The 27088-nt window shown below is 42.3% G+C and overlaps 1 protein-coding gene across 2 annotated transcripts in view; it reads right to left on the reverse strand.

Annotated features, from left to right (window-relative positions):
* The window catches only part of slc25a22 (solute carrier family 25 member 22), a 109737-nt gene that overhangs the window by 15385 nt on the left and 67264 nt on the right, over positions 1 to 27088 (reverse strand). For both annotated transcript variants that reach the window (XM_033039164.1, XM_033039165.1), the window contains exons 4-5: positions 24615 to 24670; positions 8730 to 8820 (exon numbers count right to left, since the gene is read on the reverse strand). In XM_033039164.1, coding sequence (XP_032895055.1) covers positions 8730 to 8820; positions 24615 to 24670 — 147 coding nt within the window. The remainder of the gene's footprint in view (positions 1 to 8729; positions 8821 to 24614; positions 24671 to 27088) is intronic.

Raw genomic sequence — 27088 nt, forward strand, 5'->3', positions numbered from 1 at the left:
TGGAGGTGGTGGAAATTTCGGACTAACATTAGCCTGTTTCCTTTATCATCGTTACTTCTTTGCATATCTTTCATTCATTGTTCTTTATCTCTCCACATCTGGTCAGGGATAAGGGAATCTCTTGCTTCCCTTATCCCTAATCAGTCTGAAGAACGGTATCGACCCGAAACGTCACCCATTCCTTCTCTCCAGAGATGCTGCCTGTCCCGCTGAGTTACTCCAGCATTTTGTGTTTATCATTGATTGTCATTCTATTTTTGTATTCAAGAGCAGGGAAATATCAATTTCTCAGTTGTTTGATGTTTGCTTCAAATACATGCTCAATAAGTTTAATGTAACACTTGTGTAGATAGATACCACAGATGGGTACCGCGAGGGGGGGGGGGGGGTCAGGGGGACACGTCCATATTTTGAGTGGTGGGGGACCATGCTTTGTAATCTGGATTTTGAACTTTGGTGGGGAAAAAAATCTATTAAAAATCTCCGCTTTCCGTGAGACAGTGGGGGTAGGACTGATGATCGAGGGAGGGCGCCGATTGGACAAGAGTGATGTCAGTCAGCAGGCAATGGGGGGGGGGGGGGGGACATGATGATTCAGCGCAATGATTGGAGGAGGGAGGTGTCGGACAGAGGTGGAACTAGGGGGGTAGGACTGAGGATAGAGCGCTGTGATTGGAGGAGGGAGACGCCCTGGTGGATCAAAGATCATAAAGCGGAGTTTGAATCGACCCGTTCGCGGGGCCTTTCATCGCCCGGCGCGGTTTAAACTCAGCCGCGGGATCTTCCATCGCCCCGCAGTCAAATTGCTGCGTCGAGGCTCCCGATGTTGAAGCCCCCACCGGGCGATGGAAGATCCCGCGGCCGGTTTTAAACCGTGCCGGGTGATGAAAGGCCCCGCGAATGGACTGATTGAAGCCCCACAATTCGGGGCGGACAAAGCTGCTGTTGCTGGAGTTCGGATTCGGTCACCAACCATGGTCAGCTCCCGATGTTACCGTCCACAGGGCCCAAGGCCGAAGCCTTGCGTGTGCGGCCACCAAGAAATTGTGTTCCCCCCATGTTTTGATAGCGATTTCCGCCCCTGGCTACAGCTGCAGATTTGCTGTGGCAATCACGCGCTGGACCCCATCACCATCTCCGAGTCTCACCCCTCCATTAAATGTTTACTTGTCCACTTTTATTCATGCATGTTGCAGGAGCACAGAGCTGTGGAATCACCTCACTCCACTACAGGAGAATGCTTATTGCAGATGCACCAGCCTGCCTGCTCATCTCTAGATAAAGGTGTCATGCTCCTGGGATGTCCTTATGCATTCCTGAATAAAATAGGGTTGGTCTCAATGGATTTACAACAATGGCTCAGTGGGAACAAATCATTTCATAAACTACTTTTAATACTTCAAATAAAATTGTTGTAAAATAGAGGGTAGTACCACACTACGCCCATATATTTTACTGATGCACTGATCCACTCGAACAGTGCACAGGAATCATTTAAGTTTTCTTACAAGCAAAGTGACCCTTTATTACCACCCAATGTTATTACCTGCTGAGACCCACATGGAGTGGGTGTTGCTTCCACTATCATTATGTTTGAGGAGCTTTGGGTGAGTTCACAGTATCAAACTGATGCACGAGTGTCTCAGATCTTCTAGGGATTGTGTGCGTTCAATAGCCCTTTTGCAAAAGGGAGCCAAGATAAAGAAAACCACACCATTTAATTTTAATTCACATCGCTGAACGACAGCGGGGCTGTGGGATTTTATTACAAACCATCTATTCTTCAGCACAAATGCTTAACAAAATGATGCTGTGAATAATGAGATCATCAAATCCACCATGTGGGGAACTAAGAAACATGAAGGACTTAAGCAGCCTGATATTCTCCTCTTACTCACTAATTTTGTGTAAAAGCTTTTCACTGTACCTCGATACATGTGACAATAAAATAACATAAACTGTTAGATACATTTCCAGAAGAGGGTTTACAGATCGTTGCGGTTCTGAGTGAAAAGTGTGTGCTTAACAAGCAGCAGGGGGGCATTCAGCGAATGTTAATTAATGTTCAACTTGTTCTTTGCCAAGGTCCATAATTTGTCTGTGGCTGTTTATATCATTGGGAAATAATCATTGATGTAGCATCCACTCTCTTGCAAGAAAACATTCTTCCAACAACACAAAGTGGGATTTCTATAGGTCCTATTGTACGTACGGTCAAGCTATTCTGTGAAGTGGGCACTAACAGTTGAGAGTATGCCTACATTTACAAACACAAATACACACAATCTGGAATTAGTTAATGGATAATGGGAAAAAACAAGCAGAACTGACTAATGTTCTGTATGAGTGCTGATGATTTGCCAAGTACACATCAGCTAAATTAGCCAACCTACTCAAGAACACTGGTTGAACCTCCTAGTTAGTCTCCAAACAGTAAACCTCAGCAAAATAACACCACTGACATTTATTGTTATGATTCTGTCATATAGTCATTTGCTAGGCAACTCCTATTTCAAAGAAAATTACCAATTTGTCAGTTCATATGAATAGCCATTTTACTGAATTCACAAGGATTATTATCTGGTCATCACATCTTTCCAAGAACGGCAAGGGTGTAGATCGTGACTTTTATTTATAGTGTAACGTATGTGATTTCACATCTTTCTTCATGTAATGCTCTTTGACGTCAGTTGCTAAAGCTCTTCACATGTAACTAATTTATCTCAATATATTTTGTTCCATTTTTAACGCGCCACGATTGACACAGGCACAATTATAGAATCTTAAATTCTTTTAACACCCCAAAATCAAATTATTAAATGATTTACATAAACACAAAATAATATGGTAACTGGATTGTCTGATTACCATCAGATTGACTGACTTTGCCGACTCTGAAAATATTTGATTAAAAATGCAAATCAGGTTCTGTGCCTCAAGCACACCATCTATTCCTGATAGATTCAATATGTTTGAATATTGAATGATATTCAAGCCAAAATATTATCCCGAAACCTTTAGGCGGAGATTTAGTTTAGTCTAGTTTAGTTTAGAGATACAGCGCGGAAACAGGCCCTTCAGCCCACCGGGTCCGCGCCGACCAGCAATCCCCGCACATTAACACCATCCTACACCCAACTAGGGGCAATTTTTACATTTACCAAGCCAATTAACCTACAAATCAGTACGTCTTTGGAGTGTGGGAGGAAACCGAAGATCTCGGAGAAAACCCACGCAGGTCACGGGGAGAACATACAAACTCCGTAGATAGCACCCGTAGTCGGGATCGAACCCAGGTCTCCGGCGCTGCATTTGCTGTAAGGCAGCAAGTCTACTGCTGCGCAACCGTGACCGAGATGCAACAAAAAGAAAGCAATCCTTCAGATAAACTGTAAGACAGGACTATGAGGATGGTTTTCTGGATAAGGCATTATCCCAGTGTTTTTCCTGAATCACAGATACAAGGTCTCCCAGCGAGCAGTGTGAAGGTCCCATGGCAAGCTGCGGCCATGACCCAACAGCAGAGCTGGCTCGCCCGTCACGGAACCGGGAACCCGCCTGGAGAGGGAAGTCGCTGTGCGCGGTCCCTGCTCATCCCTGAAGACTGGGAAATGGCGAGCAGGAATGGAGGGAAATGGTGGCAGAAGCCCGGTTAGAAGAACCAGGGCATCAAACCTTCCACGCCCCCAAGGTCAACTGCTGGACGTGCTCCCGGGGAACAAGGGCTGAAGAGGACCGTGCAAGGAGTAAAATTATGGTTCGTGGGATGCCTGGAATGGAGGTGGCGGCTGCAACGGGCTTTTGGGGCCAGCTGGAGCTGGGTCTATAAAATGGCCTCAAAATGGCAACTCTTGCATATGGTCTCAGTGGGCTATTCTGTACTTTCTATGCTAACCGGGGATTGTGCTTATGTATGGTGATCGCCTTGATAATCCTGTCTGCATAAAAGTATTTCATTGTACCTTGATACATGTGATAATAAAGAAACGATTGAACCATTGAAGTTTGACTTGGAAGAGGACGGTGCCTCAAATGTCTCAATTAATTTAATATAGAGAAAGATGAGAAAACTGTTAGGATATTTGAATTCTGTTTACAGTGGTGAATGTGTGTGGGATTGGCTCTGCAGTTTTGTAGCTTTCTTTTTCAAACTATCTCAACGGAGAATAGACGCAAACAGCTGGAGAAACTCAGCGAGTGAGGCAGCATCTCTGGAGAAAATGAATATGTGAACTTTTAAGTCAAGACCCTTCTTCAGACTGGGAGTCAGGGGAAAGAGGGTATCCAGTGGTATGAAAAGGTACAAAGAACTAATGAATGAAAGGTATGAATAGAACAAATCAAAGCCAGCAACGATGATCAAGGAAAGGTCACAATGGTCCATTGTTGGTGATAACGAGTGGTTAAAAACAGTAAAATTAAGTAGGATGACCGTGAAATTAGAAGGACGACTAGGTTGGGAGGGACGGAGAAAGAGGGAATGTAAGGGTTACTTGAAATTAGAGAAATCAATATTCATACCGCTGGTTTGTAAGCTCTGGGAGAATGTCTACTGATGGGGAAACAAGCCTTTAAATAATGGTGATATAACACCAGATCACTGATCCCTTTGAAAATGATCCAAATGCCTTTAAATCACAATTTAAAAAAATTTCAATGTTTAAAATTTCAACAGAAGTGATTTTCCAGATTCTCAGTCACAAGGTGCTGCAATCTGGAGGAAAGGAGCCTTGTCCCGAAACGTTGACCATCCCTTTGTCTGCAAAGATGTTGTTTAACCTGCTAAATTCTTTCAGCAGATTGTCCTTTGCTCCAGATTTTCACCTTCATGGAAATGCATTTCCTCCAACTTTATGATTAAGTGGCTTGACTTGACATTTAAGTTTGTTTTTCACTGCTTGTTTTGCACTTCAGAGAAAGTAAATCCTTTATCTTTACTCTATTAAATGTTTAATGCATACTCAATGGTGATCTGACCCAACCTCTGTATACTTTCTCCTCATTCAGCTTCCAGTCTCTTTTGTGCAAAGGTAAAGGGCCTGTCCCACTTGCATGCGATTGCATGCATTTGGCGCGACCAAACGGAAGCGGAGTTCACGCGAAGTTTGCGTTAAGTACGCGCTAAGTTCACGCGTGACGTCATTTGCGTCATGCTTACCAATCAGCTGGGCAGGAGGCGGGCCGACTGAATTTGGGCTTCGCACGGCGTCGGGCGGTGACGTCATCACGTAACGACACGCCGGGCGGTGACGTCATCGCGCAACGCCACGCACTAGGCGTACGCTGTCAAGACGCTGCGTACGCCATCAAGACGCTGCGTACGACGTCAAGACACTGTGCACGACCGCAATGCGCCTGCGTGCCGACATGCCATTGGCGCGCGAAGATTTCGGTCACTGCAAGAATTTCGGAGACCCGCGCGATGTCGGGACCAGCCCCGCACAACTCCGCGCTTCTAAGTGGGACCGGCCCCGCGCGGCCATACGGTGGCCGTACGCCTCAAGCGACCACGAGGTCGCGTAATTTTCGAGCCAAGGTCGCGTAAGTGGGACAGGCCCTTAAGTCTAATTATTTTTTGCACCCTACTGCTTCAGCACCTTTTTGGGAGAAGAATTGCCAAAATCCCAAATACTGAGGAGAAAAGATGCTAAAACATTCAGTGGGCAGATAATTTTTATCCCCCTCTCCATCATTAATTTTCAGTGATGAGGGAACTGCTGATAAGGCCAGTATTTCTTTGTCTATCGCTAAATGCCCTTGAGAATCAGCTGCCGAAATGCTCACAGACTAGATTCACAGAGAAGTCATGACACGGAATGAGGCTATTCAGCCCATTTTGTGTGTGCTGGTTAAAGAAGAAGAATCTACCTAACAACCTCCTAGCACCCAGGTCAACAATCTATGGCTCATGGCCGTTCGAGTATACATCAAGTACTGTTTAAATACAATGAAGGTTCCTGCGTCTACCAACCCAAGTTTCAGATCCCTACAACACTCTGGATGATCTTTTTTCTTCATCTTCCCCTTTCAGATCCTTCCATCATTTGCATTAAAGCAATGCCTCTGTCGCTTTTAACTTTTCTGCTAATGGCAATGAAATCAATGGGAAGAATCCATCTAAGCCTCTCTTTATACCTAGTCCTTTTGGTAAAGACAACATCACAGAATACGAGCAACTACAGGTAAGGAGTCCCAATTTCTTTGGCTAAGCAGAGAAAAGTGAAAATAAATTTGATGTTTGACAGGCGCCAGCGAGTGGAAGCATGAATGTGTGCAGGTAGTGCAAATTATTTGCAGTTTTGTAAACATGCATTAGAAGTGGAACACTTGGGCCTTGAAAGTTATACCGCATAAATATTAAATGCGCAAGTACCTAATGCATTTCATGAAATTGCACTTGAGACACCAGCCTGTGGTTAATATGTGCACAGCATGAGGAAAGCTTTATTTCTTCAAATGCTGCAGTGACATTTCAATGCATTGATGGCTTGTCACTACGCAACCTTAACTTGCCCATTATGTATCTCCTATCTTTAAAAAAATTAATATACTAAGGGGAAAATGAATGCAGGAAATATGAACTATTTCATCTATACGTTTCCAAATCGATCATACATCTTCTAAAAAGATGTAGGTAATTAAAAATTAACAAATTAACCAGGCGCATTCTGCCACTATCTCGTTTTTGATATCACGCAGAGCAAAATCATTATCCAGGTTTTTTTTCTGTCGTAGAGATGGCAAGTATGACCTTTACAATGTACTGAATATGTGAAGTCGACCAAAATTCATAGGTAGTTGTTTATTCTGTTTCACAAGTTGACATCAGATGGCACAATGGGCTAAGTGTTCGGCTGGCAACCGGAAGGTAGCCGGTTCGAATCCCGCTTGGAGTGCATACTGTCGTTGTGTCCTTGGGCAAGACACTTCACCCACCTTTGCCTGTGTGTGAATGTGTGTGAGTGATTGGTGGTGGTCGGAGGGGCCGTAGGCGCAGATTGGCAGCCACGCTTCCGTCAGTCTGCCCCAGGGCAGCTGTGGCTACAGAAGTAGCTTACCACCACCGAGTGTGACTGAGGAGTGAATGAATAATGCGATGTAAAGCGCCTTGAGTATTAGAAAGGCGCTATATAAATCCCATCCATTATCAGCAGTATTTGGGCATAATAAACGACAGTACCAAGGGCCATGGATTATATTGTTTGACATTAAGAAAGGTACAACTAATAGGAGAGTTTCAATTTTGTAGAAAAGTAATTACTTCTTTCCTCTTACAACAGAACATACTTTGTGGTCATTATATTCAAAAGCTCCTGTACAAGAATCATCCTTAGAAAATGAAACAAGTTTTCTGAAAAAAGAGTTGAATTTTAAGAGGGAGCAAATGAAGTCAAGCAGGTGAGAGGAGGACGGGGAAGAGAAAGAGTTAGTACCTAAACAGAGAGTGCGATAGAGAGTGCGATAAACCACGGTAGAGAGTGGCAGATACAACATGCGAGAAAGTGAGAGAAAGCGTGCAAGAGAATGTACAAGAAAGAAAGAGTGTGAGAGAGAGAGAGAGAGAGAGAGAGAGAGCATGAGAAAGAGAGGGAGTGGAGAGAGAGAGAGGGAGTGCGAGAGAGAGGGAGTGCGAGAGAGAGAGAGCGTGACAGAGAGGGAGTACGAGAGAGAGGGAGTACGAGATAGAGTACGAGAGAGAGAGAGAGGGAGTGCGAGAAAGAGAGGGAGTGCGAGAGAGAGAGAGAGAGGGAGTGTGTGAGAGAGCAGGAGGGAAAGAGCGTGCGAGAGACAGAGAGAGCGCGCAAGAGTGCGTGAGAAAGACAGAGAGCACAAGGAAAAGAGACAGAGCGTGTGAAAGAGAAACAGTGCGTGCGGAAATGACCACCTGGTCGTGCTATTATGGATCTCTAATCCCTGGACATTTGCTTCTCATATATCGGTAATAGCCATGATCCGTACACAGTGATTACGTATGGAAACATCTGTTGGCATCTCTGCAGTGGAGCTGCAGATGACTTTGACTGTCTACAAGGTTAAAACGAGAATAGGCACCAAAGACTGAGCTGGCAAAAGAATGGGGGTTATTTTATAAGCAATATCAACATTTTTTAAATGAAACTTTTTTTTTTTAAATCAGTAAAATAGAATGTTTCTTGCAAACAATAAATGTGAAGATTGTTTAGAAGGAGAGACAAACATGGTAACCTGCATCAGTTAAGGTTTGCTGTAATGGGTGTTGGTATTATTCTAGGGGTTCTACCCAGACTGAGAGATACCAGCGCCGGAAATTAAAAATCTTGCACCCAAAAACTTCATGGAAGAAGTGCAAGAAATGTGGCTTTACATGGTGACATGTGTAGTAAGACATGAATTATTTAACTAATTATTTAATTAATGTGGGGTCTAGTCAAATTGGAATGATTTTCAGGTGAAATTTCATAATTTGAAGTGTGTAGAGATGCTCCTTTCCAACATTAAAACATACTTCATAATCATATATTAATACTTCATACCACATATTCCATTAACATCAACTGAGTCAGCAGAGATGACTCGACAATCCCCACTTTTATTGCAATGCATAACGAAGATGATTGTGATTTCTTAAGCAGTCAGTCAGGGGTATCTAGCTGTGCCCGCATGCTTGGCTGAACCTCGGGCAAAGAGATTTCTTCTTCCCCCCCCCCCCTATATTTGGCTCAATTGTGTCAAAAGATACTTCTACTCACCCATCTTTGGACAGCATATGACGGAATAAATCATTTGCAGCGAGTTTGATTGCCTTTTCAGGTGTAACTAGGGTAAGGTTGACAGCAGCTCCTGGAATGATGCAGATTGGGGACAAATAGAGGTGGGAGAGGGTGGGAAGAGAGAAAACACAACAAATCATTTCCAGTTATAAGAAGTCAATGATTTTCTCTCTTGAGATCTTCAACTTATAATAGTTCAAAGCTAGAAAGCAAATACAATAGGTGCATGTACACGAACACAAAGCAAAACTAATTAAGATATCTATGCTTCTGTGACTCCACAGTGACAGCTCTCAAATCTTACATGAAAACAACCCGAGGCAGCAGACAGTGAGGTTAGAAGTAGCATGAGCACCATGTATGGTTAGTAAGAGAAGCTTTGAAAGAGGCTGCAGTTCTTATGTGGGCTGTTCAGCATCAAACATTTTTCAGAGGACATGCAGCCAATTATGACTCATTATTTTGATATATCATTCTATAATCCTTCTTCCTTCATTCAAAGAATGGTTCCATGCCGGCACAACACTAACACTCACTCAGACGGGATGTCACTGTTACACAAGTGCAATTAGAACAATGTTAGAATGTCAATGAACATTTATTTGTTAAGATTGTAAGTTTACCATGTATTTGAACAATGATGGTTAAAGGAGTTCAGTATCTCCAATCACACCAGGGAGAAGAAGTGTGTACAAGTGTGAGTGTGAGTGTAAGAGTCGGAGTATGAGTGAGTGTGACATACTCATTTACTGCCTTGAGCAGCCCCTTTGCCACAATGCAGTTACACACTCACCCCCAAGACAAGCACACACTCACTCTCCCCCAAGAGAAGCACACATTCACCCAAGAGAAGCACACACTCACGAGAAGAGGTACACACACCCCCGTGGAACACACACTCACCCAAGACAAGCACACACTCACACACACACTCACTCCCAAAAGAGAAGCACACAAGCACGAGAAGTGGTACACACACTCCCAAGGAACACACGCGCACCCCCCCCCCCCCCCCCCTCCCCTCCCAAAGGAACACAGAGGAAGGCAGTATTGCCCATTTAGCTTTTGTTCAAAGGTTAGGTAACTAAGTGCTGAAGTGAACCAATGCAGAAACAGCGGTCATGTAACTGAGGGTGTTTCAATGTACAAAGGCAAATCGTTTCAAGTGCTGTAAGGTCTCTAACAGGGAGAAATGTAACAGTATTATGTAACCAGGGCTGCCCCAGTTTCCTCTACCGTTATCTGATTTCATAACCACTGTTTACTAGTGAGCTTTATGTTCACACTTTGCAGTGTTTGACAAAGCACTTATTTCTTGGGTCAGGGAAGTCCTCTCCTTATTGGTGCTGTTGGACTTGGCTAAGAGATGCTGATGATTTTGCAGTGCCAGTAAAGCTTAAACTAATCAGGTATGTCTGTACAGAGTACAGCACCAGGAAAAATGAAGTTTACCACAAACTGCCAGCAGAAAGCCAGGGAAACCTGATGTTTGGCACCTTCTTGTGCTATTACAGCACTCACTTGCTCTCTAATGGTGGTCTCAGGTGGTCCCCCTGTCACCTCGGTGCCTTGTTTTAGTTTTTTAGAGTTTTAGTTTGGAGATGTTTAGCATAGGATGACACGGGGGCACAGTTGTAGAGCTGCTGCCTTACAGCGCTAGAGACCCAGGTTTGATCCTGATTATGGGTGCTGTCGGTATGGAATTTGTACGTTTTCCCTATAACCATGGCTCCATTGTAATCGTGTATTGTCTTTCAGCTGACAGGTTAGCACGCAACAAAAGCTTTCCACTGTACCTCAGTACACATGACGATAAACTAAACTAAACTAATATAGGCTAGTCAGCAAGTGGGAGGAGAAACACAGGAATGGTGCATCCTCATACTGCTACTTCAAGAGGCAACAGTGTGTGGCAGTGACACATCGGTAGAGTTACTGCCTCACAGCTCCAGAGATCTGGGTTAGATACTGACCACGGGTGCTAGCTGTACGGAGTTTGTACGTTCTCCCCATGATCGCATGGGTTTCCCCCGGGTGCTCCGGTTTCCTCCCACACTCCAAAGACGTACAGGTTTGTAGGTTAATTGGCTTTGGTAAAAATTGTAAATTGTCCCTCGTGCTGGTTTATGGGGATCGCTGCTCAACGTTGACTCAGTGGGCTAATGGGCCAGTTTTCCTGCTGTATATCTAAACTAAACTAATCAGCTTTAAACGATGCAAACATAGGATAGTTGCCACTCAACAATTATCCCAGCAAGGACATTGTGTCTCTGGCACTAGATTATGAAGCAGCTCCAACAATAAACAGTGGCCAAGTTGCCACTGCATTGCATGGGATAGGGGCACATTGGTAAAACTGTGATGAATCAGAGCAATGGGAATCAAAATAAGTGGGGAAAAGAAAACATGAACTTAGATTGCTGCCAATAAAATCCATTGACCAGCTTTAAAAAAACACACACATATATATTCTGGAGATCATAACTGATTTTCCCCTTTAAGTGTTTCAGATCTGCACAATTTCTATCCTCTCGCCATTACCATGGTTTAAAATGATTCCAATGAAGGTGAGACTGGCCAGGAAAGAATTGCCAGACTCATTGTGCAGGAAGGAACTGCAGATGCTGTGTTAGATCGGTAGACACAAAAAGCTGGAAGAACTCAGCGGGTCAGGCAGCATCTCTGGAGAAAAGGAATAGGTAACGTTTCGGGTCGAGATCCTTCTTCAGACTGGCAGGAGATGCAACACCTGTCCCTATACCTCCTCCCTTGGCTGTCCAGGGACCCCAACAGTTCTTTCAGCTGAGACAGAGGTTCACTTGCACTTCCCTGGTTAATTCCCGGGATGGTAGGACTGACAAAGGAATGGGTCTTGTATTCACTGGAGTTTAAGATGAGAGGGTTTCTTATAGAAACATATACAATTCTTAAAGTATTGGACAGGCTAGATGTAGGAAAAGTGTTCCCGATGTTGGAGGAGTCCAGAACCAGGAGTCACAGCTTAAGAATAAGGGGTAGGCCATTCAGGACTGAGATGAGGAAAAACCTTTTAACCCACAGTTGTGAATCTGTGGAATTCTTTGCCACAGAAGGCAGTGGAGGCTCATTCACTGGATGTTTTCAAGAGATAGTTAGATTTAGCTCTTAGGGCTATATGAATCAAGGGATATGGAGAAAAAGCAGGAACGGGGTACATTTTAGATGATCAGCCATGATCATATTGAATGGTTTAAATCAATATGCCGAATGGCCTACTCCTGCACCAATGTTTCTATGCTGCTATGTTTCCTCCAACCTCATCTACTGTATCCTCTGTTCCAGGTGTGGTCTCCTATACATATATATATCGGCGAGACCAAGAGCAGACTAGGCCATCGATTCGCTGCAAAGCCTTCGCTCAGTCCACCTTGGCCTAGGTTATCTCCCAGTTGCCAAACATTTTAACTCCCCTTCCAATTCCTGGGCGCATGGTGGCATAGCGGTAGAGCTACTGCCTGACAGCGCCAGAGACCCGAGTTTGATCCTGACACTGGGTGCTTGTCTGTATGGAGTTTGTATAGTCTCCCCGTGACTGCATGGTTTTCTTTGGTTTCCTCCCACACTCCAAAGACGTACAGGTTTGTAGGTTAATTGGCTTGGTATACATTTATAATTGTCCCTAGTCTGTAGAGTATTCTTAATGTGCGGGGATTGCTGGTCGGTACGGACTCGATGGGCGAAGGGCCTGTTTCCACGGTGTATCTCTAAACTAAACCAAACTAAACTAATGACCTTTCTGTTCTGGACCTCCTCCAATGCCAGTGAGGCCAAACGCAAATTGGAGGAACAGCACCTCATATTTTGCTTGGACAGCTAACAACCCAGCAGTATGAATATTGATTTCTCTAAATTCAAGTAACCCTTGCATCTCCTCTCCCTCCGTCCCTCCCCAACCCTAGTCATTGTACTAGTTTCACTGTCGTCCTGTTGTGTTTCACTGTCTGCATAACTCGTTATCACCTACCCCACAGTCAACAATAGACCATTGTGGGCTCCACCTTTCCTTGATCATCGTTGCTTTGTGCATATCTTTCATTTCTTTGTTCTATGTACCTTCTATATCTCTCGTTTCCCTTTCGCCTGACTCTCTGAAGAAGGGTCTCAACCCGAAACGTCACATGTTCCTTTTCTCCGAAGATGCTGCCTGACCCACTGAGTTACTCCAGCTTTTTGTGCCAGACTCACTGGTTGGTTGCTACATATTTTTTCAAGGAGACTGGAGGGTAGAGGTTTTTAATGAACCTACATTCCCAACATCAGCAGAAACAGGGCTGCCAATGGGATACGGTGCATCACTAGCAACTGAAGTGTGAAACGCTAATGCATGTATGGGCCAATTCACTGCCAGATGAGGAAGAAGATCTGCAGGTGAGAGTTCCTGCAACAACACAAAGGGTGGAGGATGAAGCAATCTCTGATGTGCAACCAGGTGCAACCCCCAACCACTGAGGCCGTGTCTTGAAAATCAGGCTCAGGAAACTTTGAAAGTACTCAGTACATATCAATGGAATTGGGAGTCTTCCAAAGGCAGTCATAAACACAGAGCCAAACATGTACTGTACATAAAATTCACCACAACCTTATTTTTTTTTACTGAAAGCCTCCAGCAGGTCATGGCGGCCGGTGTTGCGGTCATGTTAAATTAAGCAGTAATCCAAAGCAGGAGTTTAAATCTTACTGTGGGTGAATGAGAATTTGAAAATTTGACATGAAAAATAAACACAGAAAATTAAATGGACGTTAGCATAAAGCTGTCAGGATCGGTGTGAAAACTCAAGCGTTTTGCTCGTCTCCTTTAGGAAGGAGCTGTTCGGTCCGAAAACAATGAATTGACAGATGAATGCCCTTTGAAGTGGCAAGCAGCCCATTCAGTCACACAACCTGGGGATCTGTCACAATCAGCTCTGCCAGTGGCATCTATGCTGAAAGTTTGAAAACAAGTATTTCAAAAGTTGGAAAAAAAAGATACAAAGTGGTGAAGTAACTCAGCGTATCTGGAGAACAAGGGTAGGTGACATTGCGGGTCGGGACCCTTCTGAATTCAGAGGTTGAAGCATCTTGGGGTAATGTTTGGCACTGACATTGTGGACCGAAGGGCCTGGTCTATGCAATACTGTTCTAAGTTCTATGGTCTTTTTTTTGATATTACATAGTAGTTTAATAATTCTTTTCAATGAACCCAATGAGTTTAAAGCGAGTGCAGGAACTAGGGCCCCAATGTTGTAAGAGGAATGTTTAAAATCACACAGCAAGTCAAATTCTTAATCATCTAAACAATAGATTACTGGAGTTTTACTATACAGTTTCTTCTCATTGTACTCGAGGGCTTGAACTATAGGGAGAGATTGAGCAGGCTGGGACTCTATTCCTTGGAGTGCAGGAGTGATCTTGTAAAGGTGTACAAAATCATGATAGGAATAGATCGGTAAATGCACAGAATCTGTTGGCCAGTAGGGAAATCGAGAACCAGAGGACATAAAGTATGGGGGGAAAGATTTAGTAGGAACTTGGGGGATAACTTTTTGTTTTACACAAAGGGTGGTGGATGTATGGAACGAGCTGTTGGAGGTGGTAGTTGGGTCAGGTACTATAGCAATGTTTAAGAAACATTCAGACAGGTACGTGGATAGGATACATTTAGAGGGATATCGGCCAAATGCAGGCAGGTGGGACATGGTACAACATAGCAGAGGCATGGGAGTGGGATGTACAATCTCACACAGTATTCAAGGACAGGAATAGATCCTTGTATGCAGAGGTCACATTTTTCACAATTCAATTCCACTTTTCTATCCTGATTTCACACATTTATATCAGCTCTTGATCCACGAGTTGTATTTGAGCATTTTTCTGATGGATAATATAAATGTTGTGAGTTGTGGTGATCTTCCCAGTCATAATACAATTAGGAGATGCAGGGTCAATTACTGGGCTTTCCGAGCTCGAGGAAATAAAGGCTAATCATCTCCACATGATTCAGAGGTTATAAAGTCCTGTATTCACTGAGGTTTTTTTGTGATTTGCAAGATATACATAGGTCAAGAGAGGGGGTGGGGGTGAATTGGAAGACATGGATATACAAGTTTAGAAAACCTCATGTTCATCATTGGTCAGTCACTAGTGGAATATGGCAACCAAGTGAGGAAGTGAAATAATTCATTGTCACATTATGCTTGGATTGCACCAGAGCCTCAAGTGTTCTAGGCATCCAATAATGAGAAACAATAGATTTATAGATACTAGTGATCGATTTTTAGATATTGAGGGAAGCAATGGGTTACGTGATTAGTGTAGGAAAATGACCCAGAGCTAAAAGGTCCACCATTATCTTGTTGAAAGACAGAAAAGACACGGAGGAGTCAAATCTCCTGTTTCTGCTTCAGTTTATGTTTCCTTTTAGTGTTGAAAGTCGCTAATAAACAATATCAATACATTGTGAAGCTGTAAAAAAATTTAAGAATGGTGAATCCCAAAAGGTTGAATTCCATGAGTGCTCATTAGCATGGGTCAATTTAAGATTTCACACTGATGCAATTGGATTGCACCACATTGTAAGGTTGTGTGGAGAGGGGAATAATACGGTTGTGTGGATGGGAAATGGTGCAATGCAAATTCAATCTTGCAGTTTACCAAATTGGCCGACTCAGCTGCCGTAAAGTCCCTATCCAGCAGGAGACCGTTTAGGTTTCTAGTGCGGGGATTAAAATTGAAAGGTGTGAAAAACATTGCTGAAGGTCTCTTAGCAACTAATCCAATGACAGATGCAATGGGCATACATCGAAACTGGTTGTCAGACCAGCCACACACAAGACAGGAAGAAGTGGAGAGAGAAAACCCTCGCAAAAACGAACCAATGTCACACTGTATTAATGAGTGCTACCTGAGACCCAGTTTCTGAATGCTCTTCAACCATAACCCTTTCTTCATAATACTCATATGTTCAACATATTTTCAATTATTTATTTTACAGAATGAAACAAAATCCAATAAATCATTTTTAGTGGCTCTACAGTTCCAGAGAAAATGGAAATATTCTGTAAGGTGCACGATGATTTATTTAGTTGTCTCAAAATTATAATTACTGTTAACTCTTGGAGAGGGCATGCGACTTGGTGATAGGAATCATCCTGACAGGGACGCCTCAATGATAATGGCTCAAAATGCAGGATTTGGCCATTTAACATCACCACAAGGACTGCAGCAGTTCAAGGAGAAGCCTTCCACCTTGACAGGACAAGGAGTAGGCAACAAGTACAATCTTGCCAACATTATCCATACCCATGAATGAAAACAATAACAGAGTAAAAGACCTGTGCCAATGTTATGGTCCAAATGTTGCTACTTCATGAGTTGAGCAATATCTTTTGGAAATAAAAACAGAAGCAAACTTCATTCAAAGGTTTTAAACAACTAGAAACACTTAGACCATCAACTTGAAATGGAGTACCATGCATAAAACCAGTTAGTAAGAAAAGGAGCCTTGCTTCAAACATCCCTCCACCATTCTGTACAAAAGGCAGCCCCAATTCAGCAAATCCCAATCCTTCCCCAGTTGCAACATGTTCTTTCAGTTTATGCATTTACCATACCATTAAAAGTGGCACTGGTCTTTTGAGTGCCCATATTTTCTTGTACTCTGAAAGAAAACAAATAAAGTATTTTCACATCTACAATTGAAGGCTTTATTTGTAACTGCATACTCACATTTTCTACCACAAGCACAAATTTTACCCAAACAGTAATTGGTTTCAAAACTCATTTGAAACTGAAAGAGGATTTCTAGCAATACGCTTTTGGTAAGTAAATTGCGATGTGGTCTATTTGGCAATATATATCACTCCATAAACCATCGTGCCTCAAGCTTGACCGATGCTTTCTGAATTAGCTCACCTTGGTTGAGGACAAGGAGGAGGGATAGAAGTTGTATGAAAATTAATGTCAGAGTGTCTACAGTAGAGGCAAGGGGAATTGGCTATTTTGATCCAATTGAGTGATCATTATTACAAACCGATGTCTAAACAGTTGAATGGAATGAGCTTGATTGTGATGACTTCCTTGCCTTTGTGGTTAAAGTATCTAACAGTATGGGAATGAGGGGAAACTCATTAATCACTAGCTACTTTGCAAATGGAATCCACCAAAAGTCAATGTCTTCAAGAGTACCTGTGTATGTATGTGTGTATATGCGTGTGTGTGTGTGTATATTACATACACACAAACTGCTGAATCATATTTAGTCAAATCAAATGTTCTGCAAGAACATTCGTTTATTTTTAAAAACACTCCATTACTTCTCCATAGTAGTACGAACCAAAGGACATCATCATAGAGATCAAAAGATCATTAAGCTCTACACTACCTGTTGACTTTCCTGATTCTATCTTACACAATGGGGCTCCATTTTCCTTCCCGTTCTCTCTGTGCTCCAAACGCATAGTTCTTCCCACACTTACATCCACTTTGTTGAAATAAAGAATGGGTGTCTTTATTCGCTTCCAAGCCCTCAAAACCACACCAGACTTGTAAAGGATATTGGCCAATACGTCACTCTCTTTTTAACTTTGGTTCTTAGTTAAAAGAAAATCAATTATTCTTCCTCCCACACGAGACTTGCTATATGTACAGTGCTTATGGAATAGAGAGCAAAGGCTGGGAATTTCAATAGACAGTAGGCCGATACCTAGAATTCAATAGATCTGGCAACTTGTGAGCTACATCCAATGTACTGCAAATCTGCAGCTAACGTCTCCATGGATGCAAACCTACAATCCATGCTGTATGCCCTTTAGGTGAACTATGCTATGTGGAATCAAGTTACAAAATGGCATTTTTCAAGAAATGTTTCCTCTCAGAACTTCCCATATCTCAAGAGCAAAAGAAAAACTAAAAGCATTCTGGATAAATTTTGCTTTGGAGTACCTTTGTTGGATAAACAACAATAAATAAAAACACAGCGCATTCAATAACAGGCAAACGTGTGTGTGACTTAATTTGCAGCCATGTGGAAAAGGGCATTGCATTTCTTCCAGAATGTCAGTGGGAACTGAGTGTGCAGGAAGCAACATTATATAAAGTTCAAGTCACACACAAAATCACTGTTGTTCCAGCTCCTTGCCTGTAGCCTGCTGTTTTGCAAAAAATCAGTGGGAGCTTCATTTGTCTAGGAAATTGAATGCAATTGAATGAATAATGAACAGCCGCAATATCATGCCAATTGTCTTTGCCACCCCTGGACTGTTAAGCGTTGTTGAGATGTTTTAAAACTGAACTGGTCGTTCCTGCTTACTCCCACATCTAGTTGTACATTTCCTTGGGTACTTCTTTTTTGCAGGATTTCTGTATGTGAGGACCAGCAAACTGCTCCATGACTTCCAACCAAGATTCACAGGAGATATTAAAGAACACATTCAGTTTAAAAGAAAAGGCTTATAAAAATTGTAAGAAAAGGTGCGGGCCTACGTCTGGGAACATGTTAGGATTCAGCAAAGGGCCCCCCGTTCTCAGTCACGTGTGTGGCCAAAAAGATGCAAAATTGTGGAATACATCTCTTCTAATTCTGAACGCATTGCAGGCATATTGTTTTGTGCTGTGTATATATGATTAATATTTTTTTCGGTTTATCAAGTTAAATTTTTATATGTTATGCTGACGATGCTTGTTTAGGGTCAGAGGCCGAATATGACTGGTCACGTGTGTGACACGCACACAGAAGCATTTTTCAAACAGTGAATTTTAAAAAGCTAGAATGTTCATATCTTTAGCAGACATGCATTATAGTCCTGTAGGTTGGTAAATAGCAATGAATAAGATTAATCTCTTATAATCATTTTTTTATGTATTACTTTGGTCACGTGGGTGACATTTTGGTTTACTTTCCAAAGAATGGCCCAAAGGATCTTAGAAACATACTAAGCAGGGGAAATAGAAGAGTAAATGACCAAGAAACAAATACAAACAGCTGAGTCTTCTTCATCGAACTAGTGCCGGTAGGCCACCAGGCCTTAAAGTGAGATGCACAAGAATTGCATGTTGCCTGAGACAGAGATCGGATGTTGAAGAGACTTGGAACTTGCAAGATGGCACCAGAATGCGGCAACTCTTTGTGTGATGCTTCAGAAGAGGATCAATTGTATTCATGTATGGTAGGATTTGGTGGAAAGCTTGCGGAACAAGCATTTCACTGTATCTCTGTACACATGGCAATAAAGAAACCATTGAATTACCCAAAAAGGAAAAGACCAACAAAGACAAAACAAGAATTCCTCACAGAATTCCATATAAAGGGAATATGAGGATGGAAACAAATATGCCCATCTTCACAGAAAAAACAATTCAACTAAAATATCCTGGATATTCTGCAGAACCAAGGGTCCAGTGGATACAAGGAATTTAAGTAAATAAATAATTTTTCATAAAATTGCTAAAGAGCCCAAAAGCTGATTCATTGCAGAAATTTAGTGATCCAACAAATTTTGAAAGAGCAAGATATAGACAGTGGATGGTCAGGATATCATTTTCCAAAATTCTATAGAACCTGGAAGGTTTCCAGCATTTAAGAAACAAATGAAAGAAAAACAGAGAATTCCCGGCCTGCTAGCCTAACATCAGTAGGTGGGAAAATGTTGATTTCTCTAATAAAAGGGCATGATATTAAGACACATAAAATACTGATACAATTGAGCATAGTCAACATGGATTTATGAATGAAACATAATTTTCGACTAATCAATTGGAGTTTTTTTTGAAGATGTATTGAGTGGAGTAGGTGAGGGGGGCAATAGTAGATTTGTGCACTTTGATTTCCACAAGAGGTTCCAAATGGTCCCTCACAGGAGTTTATTGAACAAGGTTCGAGTACATGGGATTGGGGAAATGCACTGGCATGGGCTGAAAGCTGGCCAGCAGGAAGCAGAAGTAAATTGTCCTTTTCAAGTTGGATGCTGTGACTAATATAGTACTGTAGGGGTCAGTGCTTGTTTCCCAACTTTTCACATTCTTCAACCCGAAAAGTTAACTCCGTTTCTCTTCTCACCGATGTGTCTTTAACCTACTAAGATTCCAGCATCTGCAATTTGCTAGATTTCAATGATGAATCCCAGGCTTGGACGGAAAAAAGCAACCTCATTATTCTCTACTCGCACACCTCTCTACTAACATAAGCCATGTTGTCGAACATAGTCAGCCAGGAGAGGTTGAAACTACAAAGTTGTTCTCTTCTGTTATATTCAATTTTATTCCAGAGGCATTGTAAGAGTTTGAAGAAATTGCAAATTTTAAGAGCACTTTAAGTATAGAAACGTAGGGAATAGCAAAAGCTGAGAACATCCATGAGAAGCTACTGTTGCAGATTTTCAGATCACAAATGCCTGATCATTGCATGAAGTAGAGCAAGGATAAGGGCATGAACCTAGGTTCATAGGTTTAAGATAAAGGGAAAAAGATTTAATAGGAATCTGTGGGGTAACTTTTTCACACAAAAGGTGGTGGGTGCATGGAACCATCCGCCAGAGAAGGTACCAGAGGAGGTAGTTGAGGCAAGGACTATCTCAGTATAGTGTAGCTGGGACATGTTGGCCGATGTTGGGCTGAAGGGCCTGTTTCAACACTGTATCATTCTATGACTCCAAGGATGATTCTGTAAAGGAAAGATATTAGAAGGAACCATATCAAACCCTATCAGTGAGGCCAAGGTGATAATAATGCCACGTGGTTGCAATAACAGCAGCAAAACTATCAGGTGAATAGGAAGACGGAAGCACAAGAAATTGCAGATGTTGTAATCTTGAACAAAACACAAAGTGCTGGAGGACCTCAGTGGTTCAACATCTGTCGAGGAAATGGACAGACAATGTTTTGGGTTGGGACTCTTCTTCAGACCGACTTCGCTGGGGGGGAGTAAGCTGGAAAAGAGAAGTAGGGGCGGAACAAAGCCTGACAAGTGATAGGTGGATACAGGCAAGGGGGATTTTGCTTGGCAGGAGGGCGAAGTAAATGACAAAGGCTGGAGGTTTTTAAGAGACAAAGGATGTTAGATAAGGAAAGAAGACAAATGAAATGTAAAGCTAGAGGGAGGGACATAGGTGGAAAGGGACAAGGAAAAGTAGGGGGATACAAGGGAAATGAGCAACTCGGGGATGAGTGTACTATGGAGGGAAAGGAGCAGATTAACTTAAGGGGGTAGGAGACAGAGGGAGAAATTGGTGTGCAGTGGGGTGGGGTGCGCATAGGGGAGAGATAGGGAGAAGTGGGGTATTAAATCTTTAGCCACAAAACTACTGAGGAAGCCACTGAGTGCAAGGTATACATGATTGGCCACATTGTGGCAACATCCATGGCAATAACAACCTAGATCTAGAGTTTATTACAAGAGCTTTCACTTGTGATGGCAGCAACCATTCTAAATTAACGATGAACTCAGATGCTTTTGACAACCTCTTTGTGGGTAGAGTAGCCTCACGTACAGTCTATCTCCACCTCTCACCCATAAAGCATACTATTATAGAGTCCATAAATGTAGTTAAGCATGGTCAAGCAGTTTACTGGAATGGCATCATTCCATTCCATTCCATTCCCCCCCTCACTCTATTAAATGACGATTCACTGTTGAGGATGATTCATCAACAATAGTTTCATATGAAGTACTGGAAGGCATCAAGCAGCTGGAACACTCTAGCTTTCAGAAGTTAATGCTACTATAAGCTAAAGGTTCGAGTGTAAAAAATTAGCGAGAAAAAAACAGGAATCAATCTATGGATCTCTGCTATGCTATTGTCTTGACTGGCTAATCCTCCAGTTGAAAGCATAAACATCATCTGATCAGCAGGAAAATCTTTTGGTTATCAGTTTGAATCAACTTGTTTTGCATTGACCCATATTGTGGCTACCTAATCAATGCATTTTTACTTTCCAACCGGACATTCATGTCCAAAGACAGTAGAATTGTCATGCCAAAACTACCCAGTTCCCGACGCATGAACAAGTGATGCTTTTTCCTCTAGTATCTTCTTCTCCCTGAAAAATGACTAATGCTTCCCCCAGAAAATTGATTAATGCTAAGTATGGTATATTACATTGCAAATGGTTAAGGTGAAGAATGACTATTGCATTTTCTCATCCAGTGTCATTGAATGCAATAGTCATTCTTCACCTTAACCATTTGCAATGTAATCATATATTAGATGGCCTGTTTCCGTGCTGTAATTGTTATATGGTTATATGGTTAATGCCGCTTTTCAACAACGACCAAGTTTTTCAATTCCTGCTATTCCTCCACTCTTTGTCCAATACCAACGACTCCAAACTCCAGTGTCAACTCACCTAATTCACGATTTGGCTCAAGCTCAGCATGGGCATTTCGCTGCTCTTTGCAGTTCACAAATTAGAAATTGCCATTCACTTCTGGAGAAAGATAAACAATTGTACTGGAGGGGAAGAGTACTGGAAGTTGAAGAACATGCCTTCTTCTGGTGATAGTGGAATTTGGAAAAAGGGTCCTGATTGGGGTTGGGAGGGACTTCCAGAGCCACTGGCCAGAAATATTTCAAGCTGGAAACCCCTTAGGCAGTTCAAGAGCAGTCATGTGAGAAAAAGAACTTCATGAAAATTAGTCTACACAAGCTACTTCTGTGGACTATGCCCCATCAATTTCTGATTCCCCACCATTCTACAAAAGCCATTGAACATACACTGACAAGCTACCCTTTGAAAATTTCAGGACCATTCTCAAAAGTTGATCAGTTACTCAGTTTTAAATTAACTTTCTCAAAGTTTAGTTTAGTGATATACAGAACCGATTATTCAGATTATCTCACTCTAACTTTGCATGCAGCAGGTGAGGATGACACTGTAAAGCAGATTTCTCTGATGTGCTTGCACATAATGTTTTGACCTGTGTATCCTCAGGAACAGGAACAGCTTCATCCCCAGAGCTACAGCTGCTCTGAAACGGCTCTGCTGAGTGCCCCCCACCCCCAAGAACTGTCTCTCTCAGATGGTCACGTCGCACAGACACATTTGCACTTTAGACTGTTTTGACTGTTTTACTGTTCTTTTATAAACCATGTTTCTCAAGGTATCTAAATCTAAATGTTATTACTTGTTTAAGTTAAGACATCGGATGGAAGCTGCATACCAAATCTCGTTGCACATATGTGCAATGACAATAAAAGTTATTATTATTATTATTATTACTTAAAAACCTTCAAATAAATCAGCCAATATATTTAAAAAATCTAAAAAGGTAATCATGTCTACTCTCTCTTAGAGTCTCTTTCTTTACCTCGGTGGATTCACCAGGTTTTCTCTGGGGACCCCATAATAAGTGATGTGGAGCAACGTGCATCACAACTTATTGCTCTGTTCCCACTGACACCTTGTTCAAAGAACATAGATAAAAATGAGCTCAGAAGCTGGCCACTTAACTCCTTTAGTTTGTTTTGTCATACAATTTTAAAAAAACCCGAATAATCTGTGAATTCATACTTTATGCCTGCTTTTGTTCCTGTGAACAAAATTTATCGGACTCCAATCCAAAATGAACATCAACCTCCCTTCACCTGTTATGTGTGGAAGCAGGTTCTAAGTATCTCCCGATCTGCAAGTGAAATGCTTCCCAACAGCCAGAAAGGCTGTGCTCTACTATTTAGACAATTCCAAGTCCCAGCTTGCTGAGGATGCAGACATCGCTTTCCCTGCCGATCAATTTGTCAGTGATCTTAGCAAATCATGTCTTAATCTTATAAATTCTGTGGAATGCAGCCTGTATTTCTGTAATCACACCTTAATTTAATCCTTGGTATCCAGGTGTCATTCTGGTAAATTCTTGCGATGCTTCCTCCATGGTAAAAGATACAGTGTCCTATAGTTATTAGGGTTTTTTTTTTACAGTAGTAACGTGCACTCTAGCCTTGCTGGACCAATCTACATCTACCTTCTCCCAATAGATACATAGACTTCTAAATCTCTTTTTATCACTGCTCCTTATAACCTTGCACTAAAAAATTGAGAAAATACTCCGATGCATACTTTATGTCCAAATTATTTGACCACATTTGCCTACCTTGAAATCCACCTGCCATGGTCTTGTCCATTCATATCTCCTTGTAACCTATCGCTGGGATTTGCTTTTCTTAAAATGCCATGGCTATCTGTTTCATCATCAAGTTTGTGGCTAATATCTCTTTATCCAAGGTAGAAGCAGGTTCAATTGTGATCTTCACAAGGGAATTGGTTCAGTAGTCGGTGAAGAAAAAATTGGACGATCATAGAAAAGGGTCCAGTGCTGGAGATGGCGAGTTGCTCTGGCAAAGAACTGGCATGAACACGATGGGCCGAATGGCCACCCTCAGTGGTGCAATTATTCTATAATTTAAAGTCTTTTATGCATAGTTGGGAACCTTCCAGGGACTTCACTTACTACATCTGATAATTTGCAGCTCTATCCTTTTCCATCTCTTGACACTCAGAGGTCAACACATTTCTTGCTCTCTTGCACTTAGCTTGCAGATTTCAAAGTAGATTTAACAAATGCTGAATATTCATAATAATGTTTATGAATATTCACCTGTCCATTACTGGCTTCATGATGTAAAGATGTACAATTGTTACAATAGGTTCTACTACTCCCAGTTGCCAGTCATTGCTGTCCCAACTTAGGTAAGTTCTAAGCCATCAAACCCTCACAAACGTAATTCAGATACACCAAGTAGTCACTTACTGATGGTCAAACACAGAAGGATTGGGAGTTAAAAGTTGTTACACAATTTATGAACCCCTCTGCATACTTATAGAATAAAGTAGAAAACTGAAAATTAAAAAAAGACTTACCTCGATACATTCCAAAATAGCCATCTGATCGGATTGTCTTCATAAGGCAGTCGGACCTGAAACAGAAGGAGAATTACAGCTTTCCCTTAAGTATTCATAGATTGTGTAACTGATGCCTGTCGTTCTCGCAGTTTAAAGACAGATACTGGAGATTTGCTTCAATTGTTCTTCATGGTGACAACCTATTTTTCATTTGCACTTTAATAGTTTCACCATGAAATGATTCACTTATGTACCATTCTCCAACATGAAAAATATAATCACCAACAAATGTATATAAATCAGCTCATAAGGAGAGCTCTAAGCATGGTGGGTAGGTGATCATTATCTCCATCCTAATACTAATTTTATTTTCAAGGCATTTTTCCTATTTGCTACTCATTCCGTATGAGTGAGTCTGAGGGACGGCTCATTCTCTTTCTGACCTTTGGAAGTGACCAGCGTTCCCCTCCCCCCCAAAAGAAATCTGGTCAACATTGGAATAGTACAGTGCAGCACAAGAACAGGCCCTTCAGCCCACAATGTCTGTGCTGAACATGATGCAAACTTAAATAATGTCCTCGGCCTGCATGTGACCCATATCCCCTATTCTCAGCATATCCATGTGTCTGTATAAAGGCCTCTTAAGTGCCACTATCATATCTGCAAAACTATTGTATATCATTCTGTCATACCTGGTTACATTGTAGATTATTGACATGCCAAGCCTCCAATTTGGCCAAACTGCAAAATACCAGCCAGACTCTACTCGTTCCTGACTTTCTTCAGCTCCTGCTTTCAAACACATCCCCACATTGCACTGAGAATCTCTCTTGTACAAGCACAGCTGAAACAGCAAAGACCAAAAAACAACCATTCCATAACATTTCCCATCTTTCCTCTCATTAGGATTTGCGATGTTCATGCAAAGCTATGAAATATTTATGACCAAGAAGCTGGCCACTTGGCCCATCATGTCAGTGTTGGTCAAAAGAGTTTCCAAACCTGCTGAGTGAAATTCCTTTTGCAAATATTACACATTTTTGATACCAGAATCCAAACCCACTTTCTAGTAGATGATGGCTCTTCAAGTACATATGTATTGCTTAAGACTTGTGTCAGTTTTCATCTCTTCCGTGCTTTCAGACTAGAGTTACAGACTTTTACTGGCCTCTCAATGTAAAGGACTTCCCCCTGAAAGAAAATCCTTCAACTAATTATTAACCCACCATCCCTGGATTTTTATACCTCTCCTAAAGGAAATAGGTTATTCTTCATTTTATCCACCCAAAATAAATCTTCCCTCAGCTCTCCCGTTCCAAATGAAATAGCTATATAGCCATAGAGTCACATGGCATGGAAACAGGTCCTTCGGCCCAACTTGCCAACATCAAACAACATGTCCCATCTACATTAGACCCACCTGAATGCGTTTGGCCCATATCCCTCTAAACCGGTCCTATCCATTTACCTGTCCAAATTTGTCTCAAATGTTGCGATACTACCTGACTCAACTACCTCCTCCGGCAGCTCGTTCCAGACACCCACTACCTTCTACTTGAAAAAGTTACCCCTCGGGTTCCTATTAAATCTCCCCCCCCCCCCCCCCCCCATCCTCTTCACCTTAAACCTCTGTCCTCCAAACTCAATCTTCATCCCCAAAACTATAATATTCCAGTCCTTAATATTCTGGTAACATCTTTGCATTACTCCTCCTCTGCTTTTTCCAGATCAACACAGCTCTCCAGTCTTGATACCAGAACTGTAAACAGAATCAAGTTGTGGATAAAATATTTTTCATTTTTCAATTGTAAGTTTATAATCTGCTTACATGCAACTCACAGCAAACCTTATTTCATTAACGAGCAGAACTTCCGACTCAAGGATGAAATACTCTAAATAATTAGCAACACTGTAAATGTCTGAACACTGTACACAAATTAGTGGAACTAGTGATGTAAATGTGGCAGTATCCATTTTTTTAAAGCTCATTAATCCACATGATAGATAGATAGATAGATAGCCTTTATTGTCATTCAGACCGAAGTCTGAACGAAATTTCAGCAGTCATACATATAATACAATAAAAACAACAATAAACACATATTAACATCCACCACAGTGAGTCCACCCCACATCTCCTCACTGTGATGGAGGCAAAAGTCTTAGGTCTGCAGTCTCCCCTCCTCTTCTCCCTCTGCGCTGAGGCGATACCCCCCGGGCTATGTTACAAATCAGTCCCGCGGCTCAAACACCGCGGCCCGTGGTGGTTGAAGCTGCCGCCCACCAGTCCTGCAGACGCAGCCGCTGGCCCGCAGCCGAACCCCGGACTCAGGCCACCACCGCCAGAACACCGTCCCAGCCACCCTCACGTGAGTACCGTACCGTCTTCAGCCTCGGGCTGGGCCGCCCCGACATGGGCGCCGAACCTCCCCCGGGCCGGGCCGCCCTAACATGGGCGTCGCTTCTTCCCCGGGCTGGGCCGCCCCGACTTG

Source organism: Amblyraja radiata, chromosome 20 (genome assembly GCF_010909765.2).
Source record: "Amblyraja radiata isolate CabotCenter1 chromosome 20, sAmbRad1.1.pri, whole genome shotgun sequence".
NCBI lineage: Eukaryota > Metazoa > Chordata > Chondrichthyes > Rajiformes > Rajidae > Amblyraja > Amblyraja radiata.